The sequence below is a fragment of the Acanthaster planci genome, linkage group LG09, assembly GCF_054643075.1.
Source record: "Acanthaster planci isolate LZ-2023a linkage group LG09, COTS_SCS, whole genome shotgun sequence".
In the NCBI taxonomy this organism is placed as follows: Eukaryota; Metazoa; Echinodermata; class Asteroidea; order Valvatida; family Acanthasteridae; genus Acanthaster; species Acanthaster planci.
The window spans coordinates 13,156,317-13,173,897 of NC_141785.1; the positions used below are offsets into that span (position 1 = coordinate 13,156,317).

Genomic DNA, 17,581 nt, shown 5'->3' on the forward strand with positions numbered 1-17,581 from the left:
GTGTATGTAACGAAATGATGTGCCTTTTGAATGCATTCAGGAACGTGAACCAGACTGAGGTTGAGCTTGGCGTACTCAGTGAAGATGTCGTCCAACGTTGATTCACGTGAGTATTTTATGTTCCGATATTTATCGTCATACAATGTTTGGGGACCTGCAATGTCTCCCAAAGTCATGTATAATCTTTATGGAAGTTTCTGGTGTAAAACACCCTCTAAGAATTATCATATCTACTGATTTTGGAAAAGGTAAAAAATTGTCACGTTAGCGTCCCGAAACGGATTCGCGTGACTGGTACTATGCACGTACGTATTGTGTAAGCAGAGAGTATGAGTGGGACCAGCTCGGTTGTGGCGTGCTCATTGATAAAGACTGGATATTAGCACATCGTGCTTTGTTAGTGCACAAAATGCGCGGCCCGTTTCAGGAGGGTAATGTAATGCTGCACGCTGTCAATGTCGTATGTACTAGCTGTGCATTAAGTCAAAATTGATTAGGCCTATGGAGAAAACCTTTTTCTTATGGGACTGTGGCTAAGCCCTCAGCCTCCCTCTGGAAAACAAGAAAATAATAAACAAAATTCAAGAATATCATTTCCATAACTGGCCTAACCCCACTACTGTGGCACGGATTCTCACTCTCGATCCATCCTTAGCCACACATCCATATACGCAATTTCGTGTCGGCATATTGAACATTTCCGCGTACCCACTTGTCATTGTGGGCGCAATTTCTTTTGCACGCAGAGATGATCCTTAGCATCCCCGCTTTCTTAGCGCCATTTATTGAATGATTCACTCCCGCGTTCTGGTATTTTCCAGTTTTTTTGCCTTCACCCATTCAATCTCACGGGCTCGCTCTCACAGTCGCCATCTTTAAAATAAGGTCGTTGAACATTATGTCAATTGACCGTTCATCGTCTTGACGGCTGTTTCAAGTCCAGACATCTAATCTGCTGCCCAAGTCTTGGAAAAGCCCATTGGTACATGTAGTATCTTATCACTGTATTAGATATTCTAAACAGAGTTTGTTTCATTGCTTGGACTTTGAATTTTCTTGTTGTTTACTTCATTCAACGGAAACGTCAGCTCTCAGCCTCTCACTTTGGTTTCATCTCTTCCCTGAAGAAGAATTCTGTCACTCATATTACATCATCTGTCATGTGATTTTGGTTCAATGCGTCTGCAGATCTCACAGCCACAAATTATGGCTTTCGTGGATATTTTTTCAATAAAATCTGGGGAAATAAACGACAAATCAATCCATCAGCCTTTTTGAAACCACTTTTGCCTATATGTAATATTTCAGACGGTCCCACATCCAAACAGCCCCCTCACTCATTAATGCACGCCCTATAGTTTGAGTAACTTGCACTCTTAGTGGGCCTATGATATGCCTTTTTTATCATTTGGATTTGGTCGGCGATAGTAGAGTCCAAATAACATTCATAGGTTTTCCGTTCCCATTAATTCATTTCACTATAAATAGCTTATACCCAGAGTCAGAATCCTTAGAATTCACCTCCCTCCCTACCAGTCTTGAGACTGTCTAATGCGCCCACTTCAGAATTCAGTGGGAATCAAAGATTCCGATAGACTGGTGGTAAGGTTTACTCGTATATGGGATGAAAAGAGAAATTTTTCGTTGAAATTGGAAATGCTCATCAGCCGAGCTTTAAGTTGCAATCTTCGTTTAGCAATTCAAATTGTATGTGAACATACCTTGAGACGACATCATGATGCGCCAGCCATGAGGCGGACCATTCTTAATAAGCATACAGTGTCTACACGTGCAAGCCAACAACTATTTCCTGAGTGACACATTGGCCGGCATACAACTAGATGTGGTCACAGCTACCATGAGTACCAGTTCATAATTCAAAGTGCTCTACCTTGACATTTAGATGAATGGGGCTTGTATTGACATTCCATTTGACAAATCTAAATTTCTCAACTAAATATGAATGTTTTCCTTTCCACCTCACAGAATACGGTGCTTATGGCACTCAGCAGGCCCAAGGGTGAGCTCTCGTTACTTTGCTGTTGATTTCAAATTTAAATTCCACGCTTGGCATCCACTTGATCCTGAAATGACTTAACGCCCACACATGCCAAAGAATTATGCTAACTAAAATTGTGCTGAAAGTCTTTCCCTAGTTGTGCTTTTTACTCGGTTTCCCCTATAGGTATAGCTATGGCAGTAGCCAGGGCTATCAACAACCAGCAGCAGGTACAGCACCTCCGGCCCAGCAGTCCACAGCTAGCTATGGCCAGGCCCAGCAGGGAGCGTATGGCCAGGTAACACCTACATGTACATGTAGTACACTCATTGGCTTCGCTCAGAGGCCCTCTTTGTGATTTGTTTGACAGGACAGCCGAAATGGCAAACTGAGTCACCAGAGATGCCAACTTGTACGTGTACGATTTAGATTTAGACAATTTAAATTTAGACGATTTAGACAATGGATGCTCCTTGTTAGTGCACTGTGTTTCTTTTGTTAGATGTTCGTAGTGTCATTGCATTGAGCATTGCACAAGTCTTTTCCACCACTGCGATAGCGAAATGCAAAGGGAACTTCATAAAAATGGAAGTTTCTTTTTAAAAGTTGTGGATGTAAGCAGGAAAACATTTCCATACATGTGTTTTGACGTGTAAAGAAGTTGCTGAGAGGCGTCTTGTGAAGAAAGACAAGATAACGGGATATTTTCTGATAGGCCTATTTTTTCTTTTTTTTTTTAACTTGCCCAAAAAATTGTAAGGGCCGTATAATTAGGGTTAGTTAGGAAACCGGAAGTAGAACTATTTTCGGGGGCCTTGGCTATCATTACTATTGCATTAAACTTCAACTCGAAGGGTTTGAATGTGTTTCTTTTGAGAAGTACATGTATAATAGGTCGTGTGATAGGATTACACTTTGCATTTTGAAAAGTTGGCATCTCTGTGTCTCTGTTTGTAAACCTGCCAGTATGTTTGAAAATAATGACTGAGGCCTCTTCTTTGGATGAGTAAAGGAAGACTTTTGGCTAGGCTACATCTCAATCCTTCAAAATCTCCCAATTGCCACCATGAAAAATTTGGATACAGCCTCAGTCCTCCAAAATCTAGCAATATTTCTTGCATATGTTTTGGGGAGGGGTGCCCACTACCTCTATCTTTCAAAATCCTGGAGCAGTATGGAGGATTTCACAGAACATGCGGGCAGGAAGTTATGCATGGCTAAACATAACACAAGGTCCAACCCACAACCTTGTGACAATGCATCCTTCGCAATCAGCAGTGCAATTTTGCCATGCAGCCTCAATCCCCCAAAGATTTTGAAAGACTGATGGTTAAGGTTGAAGTTTCCTTGCGCGGTAATGTGAGCTTGCATTCTTGTCTTACAGTATGTTAAAAGTAAAAGCATGAATGGGTACTTGAGCCGTTGTGTGCAAGAGTTGGGCAAAACTACTCCACAGTTGCATATTGAATACTTCATAACAATGCAATACTGTTTGAATTCATCAAAGACGCAGACAGGCTACGGTGCACAGCCGGCGGCTACTGGCTATGACTACAGCCAACAGTCACAGCAAGGCGGGTATGCTCAGCCCACAGCCGGAACGGCGGCAAGCGGCTACCAGCAGAGTACTGGATCTTACACCACGCCGGTATCCACATACGGGCAGTCACAACCCACTTATGGCCAGTCTGGTAGGTGAAGTGTAGTCCCTAGTCCCTCCAAATGGCCACTATGAGCCATTTATGCAGATCTTGTCTAATTACATGTAGCCTGGAACATAATTGTATTATTGTTTTGAACCCTTGCTGAAAAAATTCACCCAAAACAATGCGGCCACAAATTCAAAGAATGTCTTACTAATTTGCCGGTAAGAAAATTGCATCCTTAAACGCTCTCTGAATATGCATCAACGAGACATTTTATTAGACCTAATAGAAGATGGTCTTGGAATATCCAACACAGTGGTCATAGAAATGTTGTGTTTTAGCTCAGATATATTGAATGTTGCAGCCTCAGACTGTGTTTGGTACTTTGCTTATGGTAGCAGGCCAGACGGGCTATCCCAGCCAGAGCACAGCAGGCACCACACCCGCTGTGACGGGCTACAGCCAGACCTCAGCCCAGGGAGGGTACGCCCAGTCTACCCCCCAGGGGGGTTACAGCCAGCCTAGCACGGTTGGCTACTCAAGTGGCACCAGCACGGGGAGTGGAGGCGGAGGTGGGGGCCAGTCCTACCAGCAGAGTGTGCCTCAGTCACAGAGTAGCGGGTACAGCCACCAGGGTGGCCAGGGGTCCTACAGTGCCCCAGAACCGCCCAAGCCAAGTAAGATTTGTTTTCATTGTCAGTCTTTGTATTTTTCATGTACGTTTTCAGTAGTTTTTGGATTTTAAAAAGCAAGCTTGACTGTCATTGACGAACATGGTATTCAAGTTGTAATTTTATGCATTTTGCATTCATTCGTAACTGTGTCCCCAAAATGGCCAACAAAGTAGACGACATACCCAGATACCTCTCTATCTGAAACCTTCAAATTGAGTGCTTGGTCATACTACCCAAAGTTGGCCTGTGTACAGATGGAGGAGTTTAAGTAAGGAAGTTCAAAAGAAACAGTTTAGTTGAGTTAAAGTTCCTCATGTGATACAATGTTGGGGTGACAGACCCTCCAATGTGACAGAGTACTCCTGGCCAGTGTCGCTTTGGCCCTCTGTAACCATTCTGTCTTTGCTAATGGTCGGCCAGCTGACTAGTGTTCATGTTTCTGTGGTGCAGGTGGTGGATATGGCCAACAGTCAACAGGTTCTTCCGGGGGGTACGGTGGAGGGCAAGGTACGTCAGTGGTTCTGTGCTTGGATGCTTTGACTGACTGTGATGGTCCAGGAATGATATTGACTTCTTGATTGTGGCACATGGCATGTGATTAGAACTTTGAGCTGGTCAGAAAGAAGTGATTGTTGCATGAGAAAACAGAAAGGAAACCATGTAGAGGTTGTCTCCATCGTGTTTCAGAGGCTGTTTTGTTATTTTGCTTTAGTTCGAAGGAATGCACAAAAGGTTTAGTTGAACATATCCCAGTGTTTCACACTCTTTGCCCTCTGAGGACGCGTGAACACATAGTCTCTATTGGAGTATCGCAGCTTTGATCACTCACCCATTTCGCCAGCAGCCAACCAAATCAACAATACCAGGTTTGCAAGAGTGCTGGCATTTACGCTGTCAAACAGAAAAGATCAAGTCCCAGTGGAAATTGGCTCCTGTTCCGTGGGGAGGGATACCTTATATGAACGGTTGTGTGTGGTTATTTCAACACCCCTTCCATTGCCTTCCCAGCAGGTGGACCTCCTAGTGGGGGAGGTGGCAGCTACGGAGGGGACTCAGGTGGTGGATATCGCGGTAGCCGCGGCGCTGGAGGTGGTGGTGGTGGAGGATACGGGTAAGTTGCAGTCCAGATAGACGGTTTAGACATTAGTTTCGGCCATAAGGGTCTGGAGGTTTTTTTTAGTGTCGCCTTTTAAGCCAGACGGTCTGCATTCCTGCAATCCACAAAAGCTGCGTTTCGGGGTTTTTTTGTAGACATAGGTGGGTTACTTAGTGAGAAGTGCCTAACTTATTGGGCGCATGTACCCGTTTCAGCTAGTTGTGGATTGTTCACAGCTGTGTGGTACTGGTGTTGTGATACAAATTGCTCATGATGTTTTTCCATGCGTTGGTGGGTTATTTGTTATGGAAATGTAAAACTGGTCAAGATTGTGCATAAAATGCACCACAATTTATTGGGGAATAGTTGTTGGTGTTTTTTTTTTTGTTTTTGTTTTTTCTTTTTCATTTTACCCCGTCCTGTGCTGCATAGAAAAATACTAGACTTGGGGGAATTTTTTTTAATGAAACAATTCACAATGACACTTCTTCAACATGCTCTTGAAATGTGTCGTGTGATTGTCTGTTTTTTGTTAACCAGCATCTAGGTGCTGTTACTCTCTCCGCAGATCCGAAACTTCCACAGGTTTTGTTCAATGAAACCTATTACATGACAAATAAAGAAGTTTCCTTTGTTAGTATTGATAATTTTGTAACATGTTCACATGAACAAATAACGTCTTTAAGAGCGTAATGTGTTTTCGTGTAAAATGTTTCGGTAAATCAGCTTATTGCAGTATATACTGACATTTGGGTAGTAGTATTGTTTTTTCTTTAAAAAGTATTACATAGAAGAAATTGTATTGAGACATTTTGTTAAGTGGTGTTAACAGTATTGAAACGGTGTAACGTATGTCTTACGGGTGTTTGAATTTTGTACTTCTGGTGTACAAAATGTCATGTAATATATGTATGGCATCGTGTAAGAAAATCCAGTTTCATGCAGCAAGTGGTAAATATGTTCAATAGTTTTAAGTGGGAAAATGAAATTGTATGTTAATTTTTTTCGTCACATTTGGCAAACTAATTCACAGGATATATAATTTTTGTAACTAGCGTCCGTATCAGTCATGTCCCATTTTTGTTACCCATTTTTATGATTTAAATTGTGGTTAATATTTAATATTTAAATTAGAACTAGTCATTTCAATCTCTTGTATGCCTCCACTCCTTGCATGTTTGTTGATCCCAAGCTCACAGCAGGTACATACAAATGCAAATTTGCTAGAAATGCGCTGTCACACTTGAGCAGTGATGACACAGATTGGGTATCAGAGTTTTCATACCAATTTTTCAAGTATTACCGAGTGTACATTTTGGAGAGACTTTCCATGTACAGTTCGTGCAGCAAGTGGATTTGGCGTACAAAAAAACTTTTTGAAGCTTGAGACTTGTACTTTATACTTGAATATTTTCTTTTCAAATTATGTGTCCTGTAGATTAATTTCTTTCTCATGTCCATGGAAAAATAATGAGGAACAGGTCCTGAGGTTTGAAGAAAGGTTGAACGATTTCAGCAGCAGAAAAAGATCGCAGCCACTGCCAGTACGGGAATGTCACACTGCGTTTTCATTCAGCACACCTGATGCCCATTCTCCGTCCTCCAATTTACTCCAATTTGAAGTTTGTATGAATGCTTCTAAACACTGAAGGAAACTGTCACCACTTGAGTAGTTTTGTCCCTGTCTCCAGAGTGTGGCATCACCCACATTTATCGAGACAGACAGTTTTAGTTGTTTTTTTTAACTCGGCTGCAAAACTTTGACCCCTTTCCCTAAACCAGGAATGTTGAGATTACTTTGTTTGTGCACAAGATATGTGTATACCAATATGGTGGCTTGTTTGTCGAGTGAAACAAACTGAATCCAGTAGAGCTAAGTGCACTTCATTGGCTGCCGTGATTCTACAACATCCGTTTACTGGTCAAAGCAGATATCAGTGTTGCAGCTTTATGTACATGCATCCGTGTTGATTGCTGGCTGTCTGTGGTCCGTGATGTCAAATGGTACAGCTAAAGTCCATCATTTTTTACTAATTAGCAATATTTCACATCAGTAACTCTGCCACTGTTCTAGTTGGAATTCATACTGTGAAATTCACACTTGCCCCGGCCTCATGATATCGTCAATGTGGTAGACATGGAGTGTGTTTCTTGACAAGAGAACTGCTGTTCGTGGATGTACTGAAAATTCTGTGAATGTGCAATTATTCAGGCATATCTGGCTTCTGTGTGAGTAGAAATATGCAAAAGATAGTCTGCTCTTTGCTTCGATGTCACAAGTGGCAAACGCGTGATGAAGACTGCGGAATGAGAGCTCGGCATGTAAAAAGCTGACACGAGATATTTTCTCCACACCATAGACTTCCCTTCATTAGAATCAGGAATTCCAAAACCAAGACTGAAAACAGAATGCAAGTGTCCAAGGACTGGAAAATTTCAAGGTTGGAGCACTTCCATCACCGGTAAGGAGTCATGCCACTGAAGAATGGATGTGCAACTGCAGAAAAATGCCTCCTTAACATTTTTCACAGGTGCCTGCAAGCCCATCAAAGCCGCAGCTGCAATCGTGCCACTGAATTTGAGGAGTGTGATTTCTTTGGTTTTCCCCAGATTTCAGGATTGTTGGAAGCTAAATAATAATTTTTGGGGGCTATGATTCTTTGTTCTTTGTACAAAACTCAAGTGCTATTTTCACATGGAATCCTCGTCTTGAACTCATATCCTGTAAGCTATCAACAGCCTTGAAAAACTGGTATGTTAAAGAAAATGCCAGTGCTCGACAGTTTTGCTCATCCCACAGTGTCTACCCCTGGTCAGTTGACTGGAGTTGAGTCTGGTTTTCTTACCGTTTGAAGGATTTTCTTCAGAGCTTCACATGAGAACCGATCAAAGATAACCAGAGGGAGACGTTTAATGCTGCTGGACCTAGTTGCGCAAGGAGCATGCACTCAAGCCATTGGGATAGTGTTGAACAGACAGAAATATTGAAGGATGTTCCATCCCTAGCAAGATTGGCACTTGTATCTGCCATGTGCATGTATCTCTCAACTTCCAATTTTCATTCCAGAATACATGTGAGTGAAGGTTGAGTGGGTAAGTATGCAGCATCAAGCCCTTCATCAAGAACACAGTGAAAATGATTTGTCAGAATTTTGATAATATATGATACAGACCTAGGCTCATGGACCTTGGATCAGTGGAGTCCATTTTACTTGAATGTCGACAATTCTCTTACAGGTGGGGAAAACAATGTTCAAATAAGTACATTGGTGTATGGCAACATACATGTAAATGCTTTTTTTAGGTGTAATATGAAAGGTAGTCTGAACGTGTGTTAAAGTAACTTGGCCCTTGGTGTTAACTCCAAAATATCTTTCTTGTTGTATGGTAGTTATTTATGACAGCATGTTTGGTGATTTGTAATATTTGGAAGTGTGCATTTGTAATGTTCAGTTGATTATTGCAAACCAGAGTTAATGTAATCAGTAATTTCTCGTCGTTAAAGAAATTCTGAAATATTGTATGTTTTTGTATTTATTGAGATACATGTATGTAGATTGATCTGAGGCAACCAAATTTTTAGTCCCAATGAAGATTGCGTCCTATGTTGGAACTCAGTTCAGAGTTGTCTTTTTTTAGAGCATGAGCCATTTCTTTCTCCAAAAATCCTTGGTTTTTCAAATTGCATTTGTGATCACGTGACTGGGGTAAGTCACGTGATTGGTTGCCTGTGTCAGGATCAGTCTATTTTAGTGTGTATTGATTTGTCAGTAGCGTTTGCTCAAAATGACACAGTCATGTGACTCAGAGAAATCACGTGATTGGTCACTAGTAGTCCGTGATGGAGGATTGGTCTGTTGCAATTGTTGTAGAAATTCATGGGATAGATGCAATAGTTGAGTAGATTCTGTAAGATAAATGTAAATGTATGGAAAATGCAAAACCAATCTTCCTTTAAAGTGAACCTGATCATTCAACCCTGGAGCTTACAGTGATCCAGGGGACTTCGGAGACTTGGGGTAGAACCTGGGTCTGGTCCCCTGCCTCCTAAGCATTAACAAACCCTACCATGTATCTCCTGCAAATTCCTTCTCAGTGGTGACCGAAGCGGCGGAGGCGCCAGCCGAGGGGGATTCAATAAGTTTGGTGGTAAGTTGGGTGTTGATTTTGTGCCTCTTTGTTAATTTTTTGGGGGGTTGGTTTTTCATCAGTGTTGGTAATACATGAAAACTGAGGCACTGGAAATACATGTAATTTATGGTAAACAAGTTTTTTTTTGGGGGGGGGATTTTTGTTTTTTCTTTCTCAATATTGGAGATGGAAAAAGTACAATCATTGTGTCAAAAAGATGTTTTTTTTACAATGTGCAAGCAAACATTGTAGATAGATGGTCTCATGACATCCTCAAGAATTTTTACATTGAATGATTGTTTTCATGAATTGTTCAAGCACCGCAAGTTTTCAGCATAGCCGGTGAGTGGTACTTTTTCAAAGTGCATGAAAATGCAAAAAGTTAATTTGTGGAGAACTTGTAACCATTTGTCCAACACTTGACATTTGTTTGCTCCTTTGGTAACGAATTGAACAAAAGAGGAATCAGTTTAGTGAAGAGGGGTCTAGAAATGAAATTGGTGTTTCACTGCCTTATCCAGGGGTGTGAAGTCTCTGCTTTTTACTAGACTTCCGCTTTTTGTTGAGTGTGCCGAATTTCATTTTCCACTTTTTTGCCATATTTTTTTCTTTGCGCAAGCGCCAATTTTTCCATTTTTCTTTTTCTACGGACGTGACGCGACAGTCGGACCAAACTTTGCACGTCCTCCTTCCGACACAGAGCAGTACTGTTACACTGTAATGCATGTGACTTACTCTTCTGTATATGTACATTTACGGACATACAGTGTATAGCGCAAGTCTTGCGTGTTAACAGCATACTGGGACCATCTGGTCATTGTGTTGTGATTGGCTGCAATTGAAATATCAATATTCATATAGTGTCAGTGGGACTCGCAGTAGCACACATTTCACTGGAAATTTGTGGCTGGAAATTTGTGACAACTGCTTCGTAACAACTGGCGCAGGTAGCGCCAAGGTTTTGTGTCATGCATTATGGCACGGTTCTTGCGTGCTCTGTGTGCATCGTTTTGTACGAGCTTTATTTTTGGACATAAACTCATTGTAATATCAGTGTAACACAAAATGTATAATAATCCAAAGAGGCTCTGACTTGGATACAACCTTTGACAAGACTGATCTTCAAGCTACAAAGCTGGGAAAATGGACGTGGATGGAATACACTGTAGTAGATGGACAGGCAAACACAGTCTGTGCCTGCTAAATCCAAAAGCCTGCGGTGTGCATTCTGTGTAACAAAGAATTGAAATCTTGAAAATTGAGTCGGATCAGGTGTGAAAAAGGGCCAACTCACTCTACAAACCTCAATCTTCACAACTTTGGTACGTGTATACCTGTTCATACTGGTTCATTTTAACCTTCAGGAATTTCAGACGGATACGAAGACAAAGTTAAATAAAAATATGCGTAGCCTAAATTGCAACAAACAATTCAGTGGGTGCACTAGGAGGCTGTAAAATGCACCACAGAACATCTACACGTAAAGACTGTCCTTGCCGTATATGCTTTGCACTTCCAATTTCAGGTACCTTCAGCTAATTTTGGTAGTGGTCCACTCGAACCCTTGCTTATCAGACACATTTCTGTACTTGGTACATAAAGAGTGTTATCATTGTTGGTTTCCAGTTTAATCAAAGGAAAGCAAGAGGTGATTGATGGATTTAACGGAAGTCTGAAACTCTAAATAATTGCAACATAGACTTGAGAATTTGGTCAGTAAGATTTGTTCCCATCGCTATTTTGAGACAGGTATTTTCTTTTGGATGGGGGGGTCACTTCTGGTGAAACTAAAATACAAATGGTCTAGATTGATAGGACTCTGGCCTAAAACATGTCTGCTTGAATATTAGCTTTCAAGCATCAGGTGTAGCTTTATGATTCCCAGAGTAAGAGTTTTGGAAGGTGGAAGAACTTGATCAGGGGAATTCTAGTAGCAAAAGATATTTCCAAGAGTAAGTTTGGGTGAGTTGGTATCGTTATGTATCGGTCAAGATCAAGAAACTACATTTGACAAAGGGATTGTAATGCAGCTGATATAAATGTACATGGACATGTATTTGACAACCACCCTCCTCTTTCTCATGGATGTATATGGACTCTGTAGGATATCTTGCCACTGTTGGAACGATATCAAGAGAAGAGATTGGAACATTGAGCAGAAGTGTATACAACACATGCAGGGGTGAACGTGTATATACGGAAAAAAATATGCATGTGACTTCACATGAATATGTGCTCACATGCTCCTGTGCACCAAAGAAAGCTGGACGTGTGATTTGCATAGAACAGAATATAAGAGTTTCCTGTGCAAATGAAATGCAATGACAGGCTTGTTTTCAGCCAAAGTAACTGGCACATTTTTGTGTTGGGTACTGTCTCCTAAAATGCGAGCTTAAGGTTATATGGAGGAGAAAATAATATTTTAATATTTTCTAGAAAAACTGTAGGTATGTTTGTGCTCAGCTCCAGTTAGCTGGTATGTGTTTCCCGATTAAAAACATGGGTGGCAGTCTCCCCGAGTGCTAACCCTAGTCCAAGAGAACAGACGAATCATTACAATTTTTTCCATGGGAGTAGTGTAGAGAACATGTTAGAGAACACGGTTAGTTTTTTTTTTCCCATTGTTGACTTGAGTTCAGTGGAAACTGAAGCAGTTGGGAATGTGTTGTACATGTACACCTGATGTACGTGTGTCTGATAATTTGTTAATGTGACTGGGTCTGAAGCACTTCCCGTCAAGAAATGCTTAATCCTTGGTCTTAATCGGGTGTGTGTGTGTTTGTTTTTCCCATGAGGCCAGGTATTGGCTTATTCAGTAAAGGTCTTTTTATTTTATGGATTTTTTTTATTTCTGAGAATTTGTTATGAAGCTTTGGCATCAAAACAGGTATCAATGAATTGTTCGGGTTGTGATTTTTTTTTTCCTTTTTGAATTAAGTACGTAGAAATGAAAAAGTGTTCAGTGTCGGGAGTAAATTTTGGGTAGCAAAGCAGTTTGCTAATTACTTAAGCAGCAGTGTGCGTATGCTCACTGCATTTGCTGTCGTAGTTTTTAATATAGACTGTGCTGTAAAGAATGACTAAATAAGGTGTTCCTATTTTTGAAAAAAAAAATTATTTAAACTTTGGTTTTGTTTCATCTTTGGTGATGCAAATTGAAATATAAAAAACCTTAACCTGGGATGTTTGGGCTAATGTTGGAGTGTTGTGTAATTCAAGCGACCCAGCAGCGCACTGCATCCAACTTGTCAAACATTCCTCACTGGGAACATGGTTTAATAACCTAATGTGATGGATAGACAGCATGCAACTACAGGTTTAATGCCCAGTTCGGTTTTTCAGGTTTCGCAACGCATAATAGCCATCTATAAAAAAATTTTTTCAACATGTGTGAAGAGTTAACGCATGCAAAGCGGTACATTCTTCTGTAAGTTTGGCCTGAGAAGTACACTGAGATGCTGTAAGTAAAAGTGTGCCTTGGAAATCACACACCGACAGGTGTAATTTGTCGGCTCATTGAACCCAGTGTGAAAGGACCCAATCAACACGAAGGTTGAAATGCTCCTTCCGTTCACTAGATTTCGCTTAGTCAAAGTGCCGATTTTGTAAAATTGTTTTGCGTCATACAGAGTAACTCTTACGGAGCGGGACATCCTCTTGAGGACAAGTTTGTCCTGGGAAAATCCAGAAAGGAGTAAACTAAGATGCTTTTCAGTTTTGCTTTTAGAAGAGGGTGATACCAGATATCAGCCTTTGCTGTTCAAGAAATCGTATATCAGCCCCAATTAATTCACATTCTGTTATTTTCTGGAGGGGAGGGGGTGTTAACAAGGTATTATCAGTAGCGTTCACTTTTCAATGTGTCTCATGACTTACTTGATACTGGAAATGATTGCAGCCTACACAGTGTACATGGAGATCATAAAATAACCTAAACTGTAAAGTAGAGATCTGATTACAAGAGCTAGGGAATTTTTCAAACTCCACGTGTAAGTACATTGAAGCCATCGGGTCAAAGTGAAACTATGACAAGGTAAAAATTGACCTGTTCTGCATTGCAAGTTGTAAATGCTATGCCATGGGTTCGATCAGGGTATCCTTTGCCCAAAGTACTGTTGAAGAGGAAACAGTGTTGCTGTTTGTGTGCTGTCCATGAGTTATAAACAAAGTCCACTGACTTTCTCGAGACAGAAGGCGGACAGAATGCCCCAGAAAACTAAGGACAGCACAGAATTCTGTCTTGTTTGCCAAAATGATGCCTTTTGGGAAATTTTCTGTAGAATATTAATGTTACATATGTAAAAGGGAGCAACAGGTCTCATAACACTTTCATTTTTCTTATCACCAAGCGTACACATTGTCTTGTACCTGATGCAATCGCTGGCCAAATGCCTGTAGATATAGCTGTAATAGCAGCATCTCTAGTGACCCAGCAACACTGCAGGGGTTTATTTTTCATCTGGACACGGACCCAGAGTTTGTGTCAAAATATAGACCATGTAGACTGCTGCCGAGGGCTCGTCCATTCGATTTCAAGATGCCAACGTAATGTGAAGTGCAAAATGAGTCCGGGTAGCCTGCATTGCAATGAGTGGATGGATTGTTGCGCAGGCAAGCCATTTGTCAGGAGTAACGCGTCGTGGTAAAAAGAAAACCTTTTAGTTTGAAGAGAACAAAATTGTGATTTCAGAAAAAAACTGGAAATTGTAAGGCATTAGATAAACAGTGGTGGCATCTGTTGCGTTAGCCTTACACCTGTTACACAAGGTCCCTGCCTACCAGTACATTGCAGTGTAATGAAAATAATCTTAAGGTGATGGCAGACCATGTAAAGGAGGTGCTCATTTTCTTCTATTATTTTTCAATTTATTTTATTTTGCTTCGGTCCCATTTCACACCCAACTCATCGGTAAACAGAAACAAAGGTGAATGAGTAGGCCCCGGCCAAGGTTTGTGTATTCATGTTTGGTGAACGGTAAATCTATGGCTGCATCCGAATCTGTTGTCTGGAGCTAGGTCTAGGTCTTCACTCCATTGGAAATGCATGGAGACGCATAGACATTAGACCTAGCCGTAGCTCTGGAAGCCCGTTTCGGACACGGCCTTATCCTGTGGTACCTGGTTTTCATGGTAGCTGTATATCAGCTTGCCCATGCCCTGTGTGTACCTTGTAGTTCCAACTCCAAATACCAAGATACATGCTGAAGCCTGTGAGGAAAGATGTGGAGGTTCATAGGGAGGCTCATTTCAATTGATAAAAGACAGGTGTAAAGCTTCTACCAAGTGGTTGTGAACTTGAATTTGAGTTCACTTTCCATAAGCACACTTAGCATGTGTTCTAGTGGCTCATTACAGGTGTAGTACATTGGATTTGTATGCTTGAAGGGTGGAGTTTCAAGGAGTGTTAAAAATTAATACATGTAGGTTCTGAGGAGATACCAGAAACCAGTCCTTCGCAAGCTACAGAGAGTGTAATGCATGATTTTTATTACAAAGTGATATGCTGCAGATTTTTTTTCTCATCCAAACGTAACGTTTCTTCAAAAGCAATGGGGTAAACATTGCAACAGATTGGGATGTTTTGGGTAGTTGACTCCAGGATACATGTATTCATAAATGGCCTCAAGGCACCAATGGGGAAATACCTATCGCAATGAATTTTAGAGATTGATTCCAGCAGAAGACTGTGCCAAGGTTGACTGTTATTAATCAGATAACTGTCTACTCAGATCATATGTTCAAATGCGAGCTGCGCTTGTCAACTTACACGTTTGGCACGTGTGTGTCAGTTCCAATCAACCAGCTGGTGATACTCTTGAATATATTTTCAGTCATGGATAGGAAAGGGCACAGCATAAACATGCTAAGTTCTGTGAGTGAAGTGCAAGAAAAAACATTAGAACATGAAGTTAGCTGCTTCCAAAAGGTTGACGTTTGTACCTGCAGACTTGGTTGGTAGTAAGCTTTAATTCCATGTGGTGACATGGATAAACAGAGTAAATATGCATTGGTATTTTGGAACCAGCTTTTTTCCCTCCTATAGATGGGGTTAAGATCCAGGTGTGTGTGTGCCATCAGCAAACTTGCTTTCTCTCATTTTCTTTTTTTTTCTTTTGTTTGGTTTTTCAAGAGAGTGCCTATTTTTGATGGGGAAAATTTACTAGATTCAATGAAATTTCTTCAGAAATGCATCTTTATATCCGTTGTCGCTTTGGGATCTTTTCCCATTTGATGTTGCATCCAGAGTTGAGATTTTTTTCCTGATTTCCGGATATTTTATCAGGGTTTTCCAGACCTCGGGGTTTTTCAAACAGTCTCTTTTAAAATCTAGAAAACCTGAGTTTACCGTTATTATGTTTGTATGTATAACAGTTGATATAGAACACAATAGATTGGTACTTGAAGGGGTGCCTATAGGCAAACGCAGATGTATATGTATACATAGACCTGACACTTCTGTGGGCCCCTCAAATCCTCTGGTGATTATTTCCTGGATTTTTCAATTTCCTCCGACACTCCTGTGCATCATCTCGGGTTTTTTTTGTTTTGTTTTTTAGCCCAGCCTTATGTGGTCAACCATTCTTGGTTGGCCAGTTTCACTGGTTTACTCTGAATTAAGGAGAAATTGTAGTCACATTGTTTTTAATACACGATTGACAAGAACTGAATTGCATGGTATCTTGTATGGACTCGTTGCTACTTGGTAGATTAAATCTTTTCTAGGCAGCCATGGGCATGTTGTCTAACATGCAAGGGTATGTCAGACTAAAGCTCTGTGGGATTTTCCTTCATCATATGTCCATAGCTTTGACCAAACATGGATGTTATTAACATGCTACTATTGTACACTCACTAGAAGTGTACTTGTTTAGTGGATTGTATGGGCTGTAAATACCAAATTCAATGTGTCACCAAGGTGCTTAAGGAACTATATGAATGTGGCATTTTCACTTGAAAGCGTTCTGCACTTGTCACCTGTGTTGTTGAGATTGGCATTCCATGGAATATGCGCGCACCCACGTGTGCACTGGTGCGACTTGTACAATCCTTAGTGTCGGTATGATTCACGAGGGAGCAGGAGTTGGCTGTTTTCGTAAGGATCGTAACACGGTTTATGAAATGAGCTGAGACTATGTAGGGCGTATTTGTGCCCAAGTGTAAACCCGTCGGGTCGTCGTAAGCTTGTTAACTTACAGGTGGGTTTTGTTTTCCTATTGTGACAGATTCTGGCCGTGGTGGTGGTGGCGGCGGTGCTGGAGGGGGCAGTGGCGGCTTTGGTGGGGGCAGTTCCTATGGTGGGGGTAAGTTGCTTGGTATTCTCTCTTCAGATCTTTGACATTTTAGTTTCCTGTGGGGCATTGGATTTTGCTACTCGTTAAGCAGCTTCATCGACCACGCAGAATAAAGTGCGCTACGTTGAGGATACCATAGGCCAAAGCTAAGTCGCTTGAAGTGCATAGCCTCAAACACTGTTGCTCTGTTGCATATGGTCCAACAGGTGAGCCCAGGAATGACCTTTCTACGGATACGGTCTTTATTAGTGGACTTGGCGAGACCACAGAAGACAAGATAGCGGACTACTTCGGCAAGATCGGTGTCATCAAGGTACGCTAGACAGCAAACAAGGTGTTTTCTTAACACGGCCTAGCTTTGTGGACTTTTTTATTTGACGAATTCTGAAGTGGAAATGCTTGAGGGGATAAACTGGTTGCCTTGGGAAAATGTAAATTCCCTGGAAGATGTTGGGTTTTTAAAGAGAATCCTTGAACTAAAAAGAAGGGCTTGTTTCAGGGAGAGGGAGATTGTAAATTGTGAAAACCTCACAAGAAAATTCTGGGCTGATGGTCCCTGGTTCAGAGGGAATTTTGCTTTGTGTCAGTACAGGCAACTGCATTTTTTTAATAGTGCAACATGTCTCTTAGTGGGGTAAACTCAGAATGGTGATCAAAGTCTTAATATAAGTTGGCCCGGTCATGAGTTAAAACAAACCTGCAAAAGGTCCAAGGCTTTCTTGAGGTGATTTTTCGTGGATATT

At 41.2% G+C, this 17,581-nt stretch overlaps 1 protein-coding gene across 3 annotated transcripts in view; it reads left to right on the forward strand.

Moving 5' to 3' along the window:
* LOC110982217 (uncharacterized) overlaps window positions 1-17,581 on the forward strand; it is a 21,564-nt gene continuing 3,983 nt past the window's right edge. Inside the window, exons 1-10 of one of the 3 annotated variants that reach the window (XM_022240486.2) lie at window positions 1-106; window positions 1,987-2,020; window positions 2,186-2,297; window positions 3,507-3,690; window positions 4,044-4,322; window positions 4,770-4,826; window positions 5,328-5,430; window positions 9,512-9,564; window positions 16,770-16,847; window positions 17,045-17,151. In XM_022240486.2, the coding sequence (XP_022096178.1) occupies window positions 85-106; window positions 1,987-2,020; window positions 2,186-2,297; window positions 3,507-3,690; window positions 4,044-4,322; window positions 4,770-4,826; window positions 5,328-5,430; window positions 9,512-9,564; window positions 16,770-16,847; window positions 17,045-17,151 (1,029 nt within the window). In that variant the 5' untranslated portion in view covers window positions 1-84. The remainder of the gene's footprint in view (window positions 107-1,986; window positions 2,021-2,185; window positions 2,298-3,506; window positions 3,691-4,043; window positions 4,323-4,769; window positions 4,827-5,327; window positions 5,431-9,511; window positions 9,565-16,769; window positions 16,848-17,044; window positions 17,152-17,581) is intronic. The other 2 variants (XM_022240487.2, XM_022240488.2) reach the window with 2 other exon arrangements.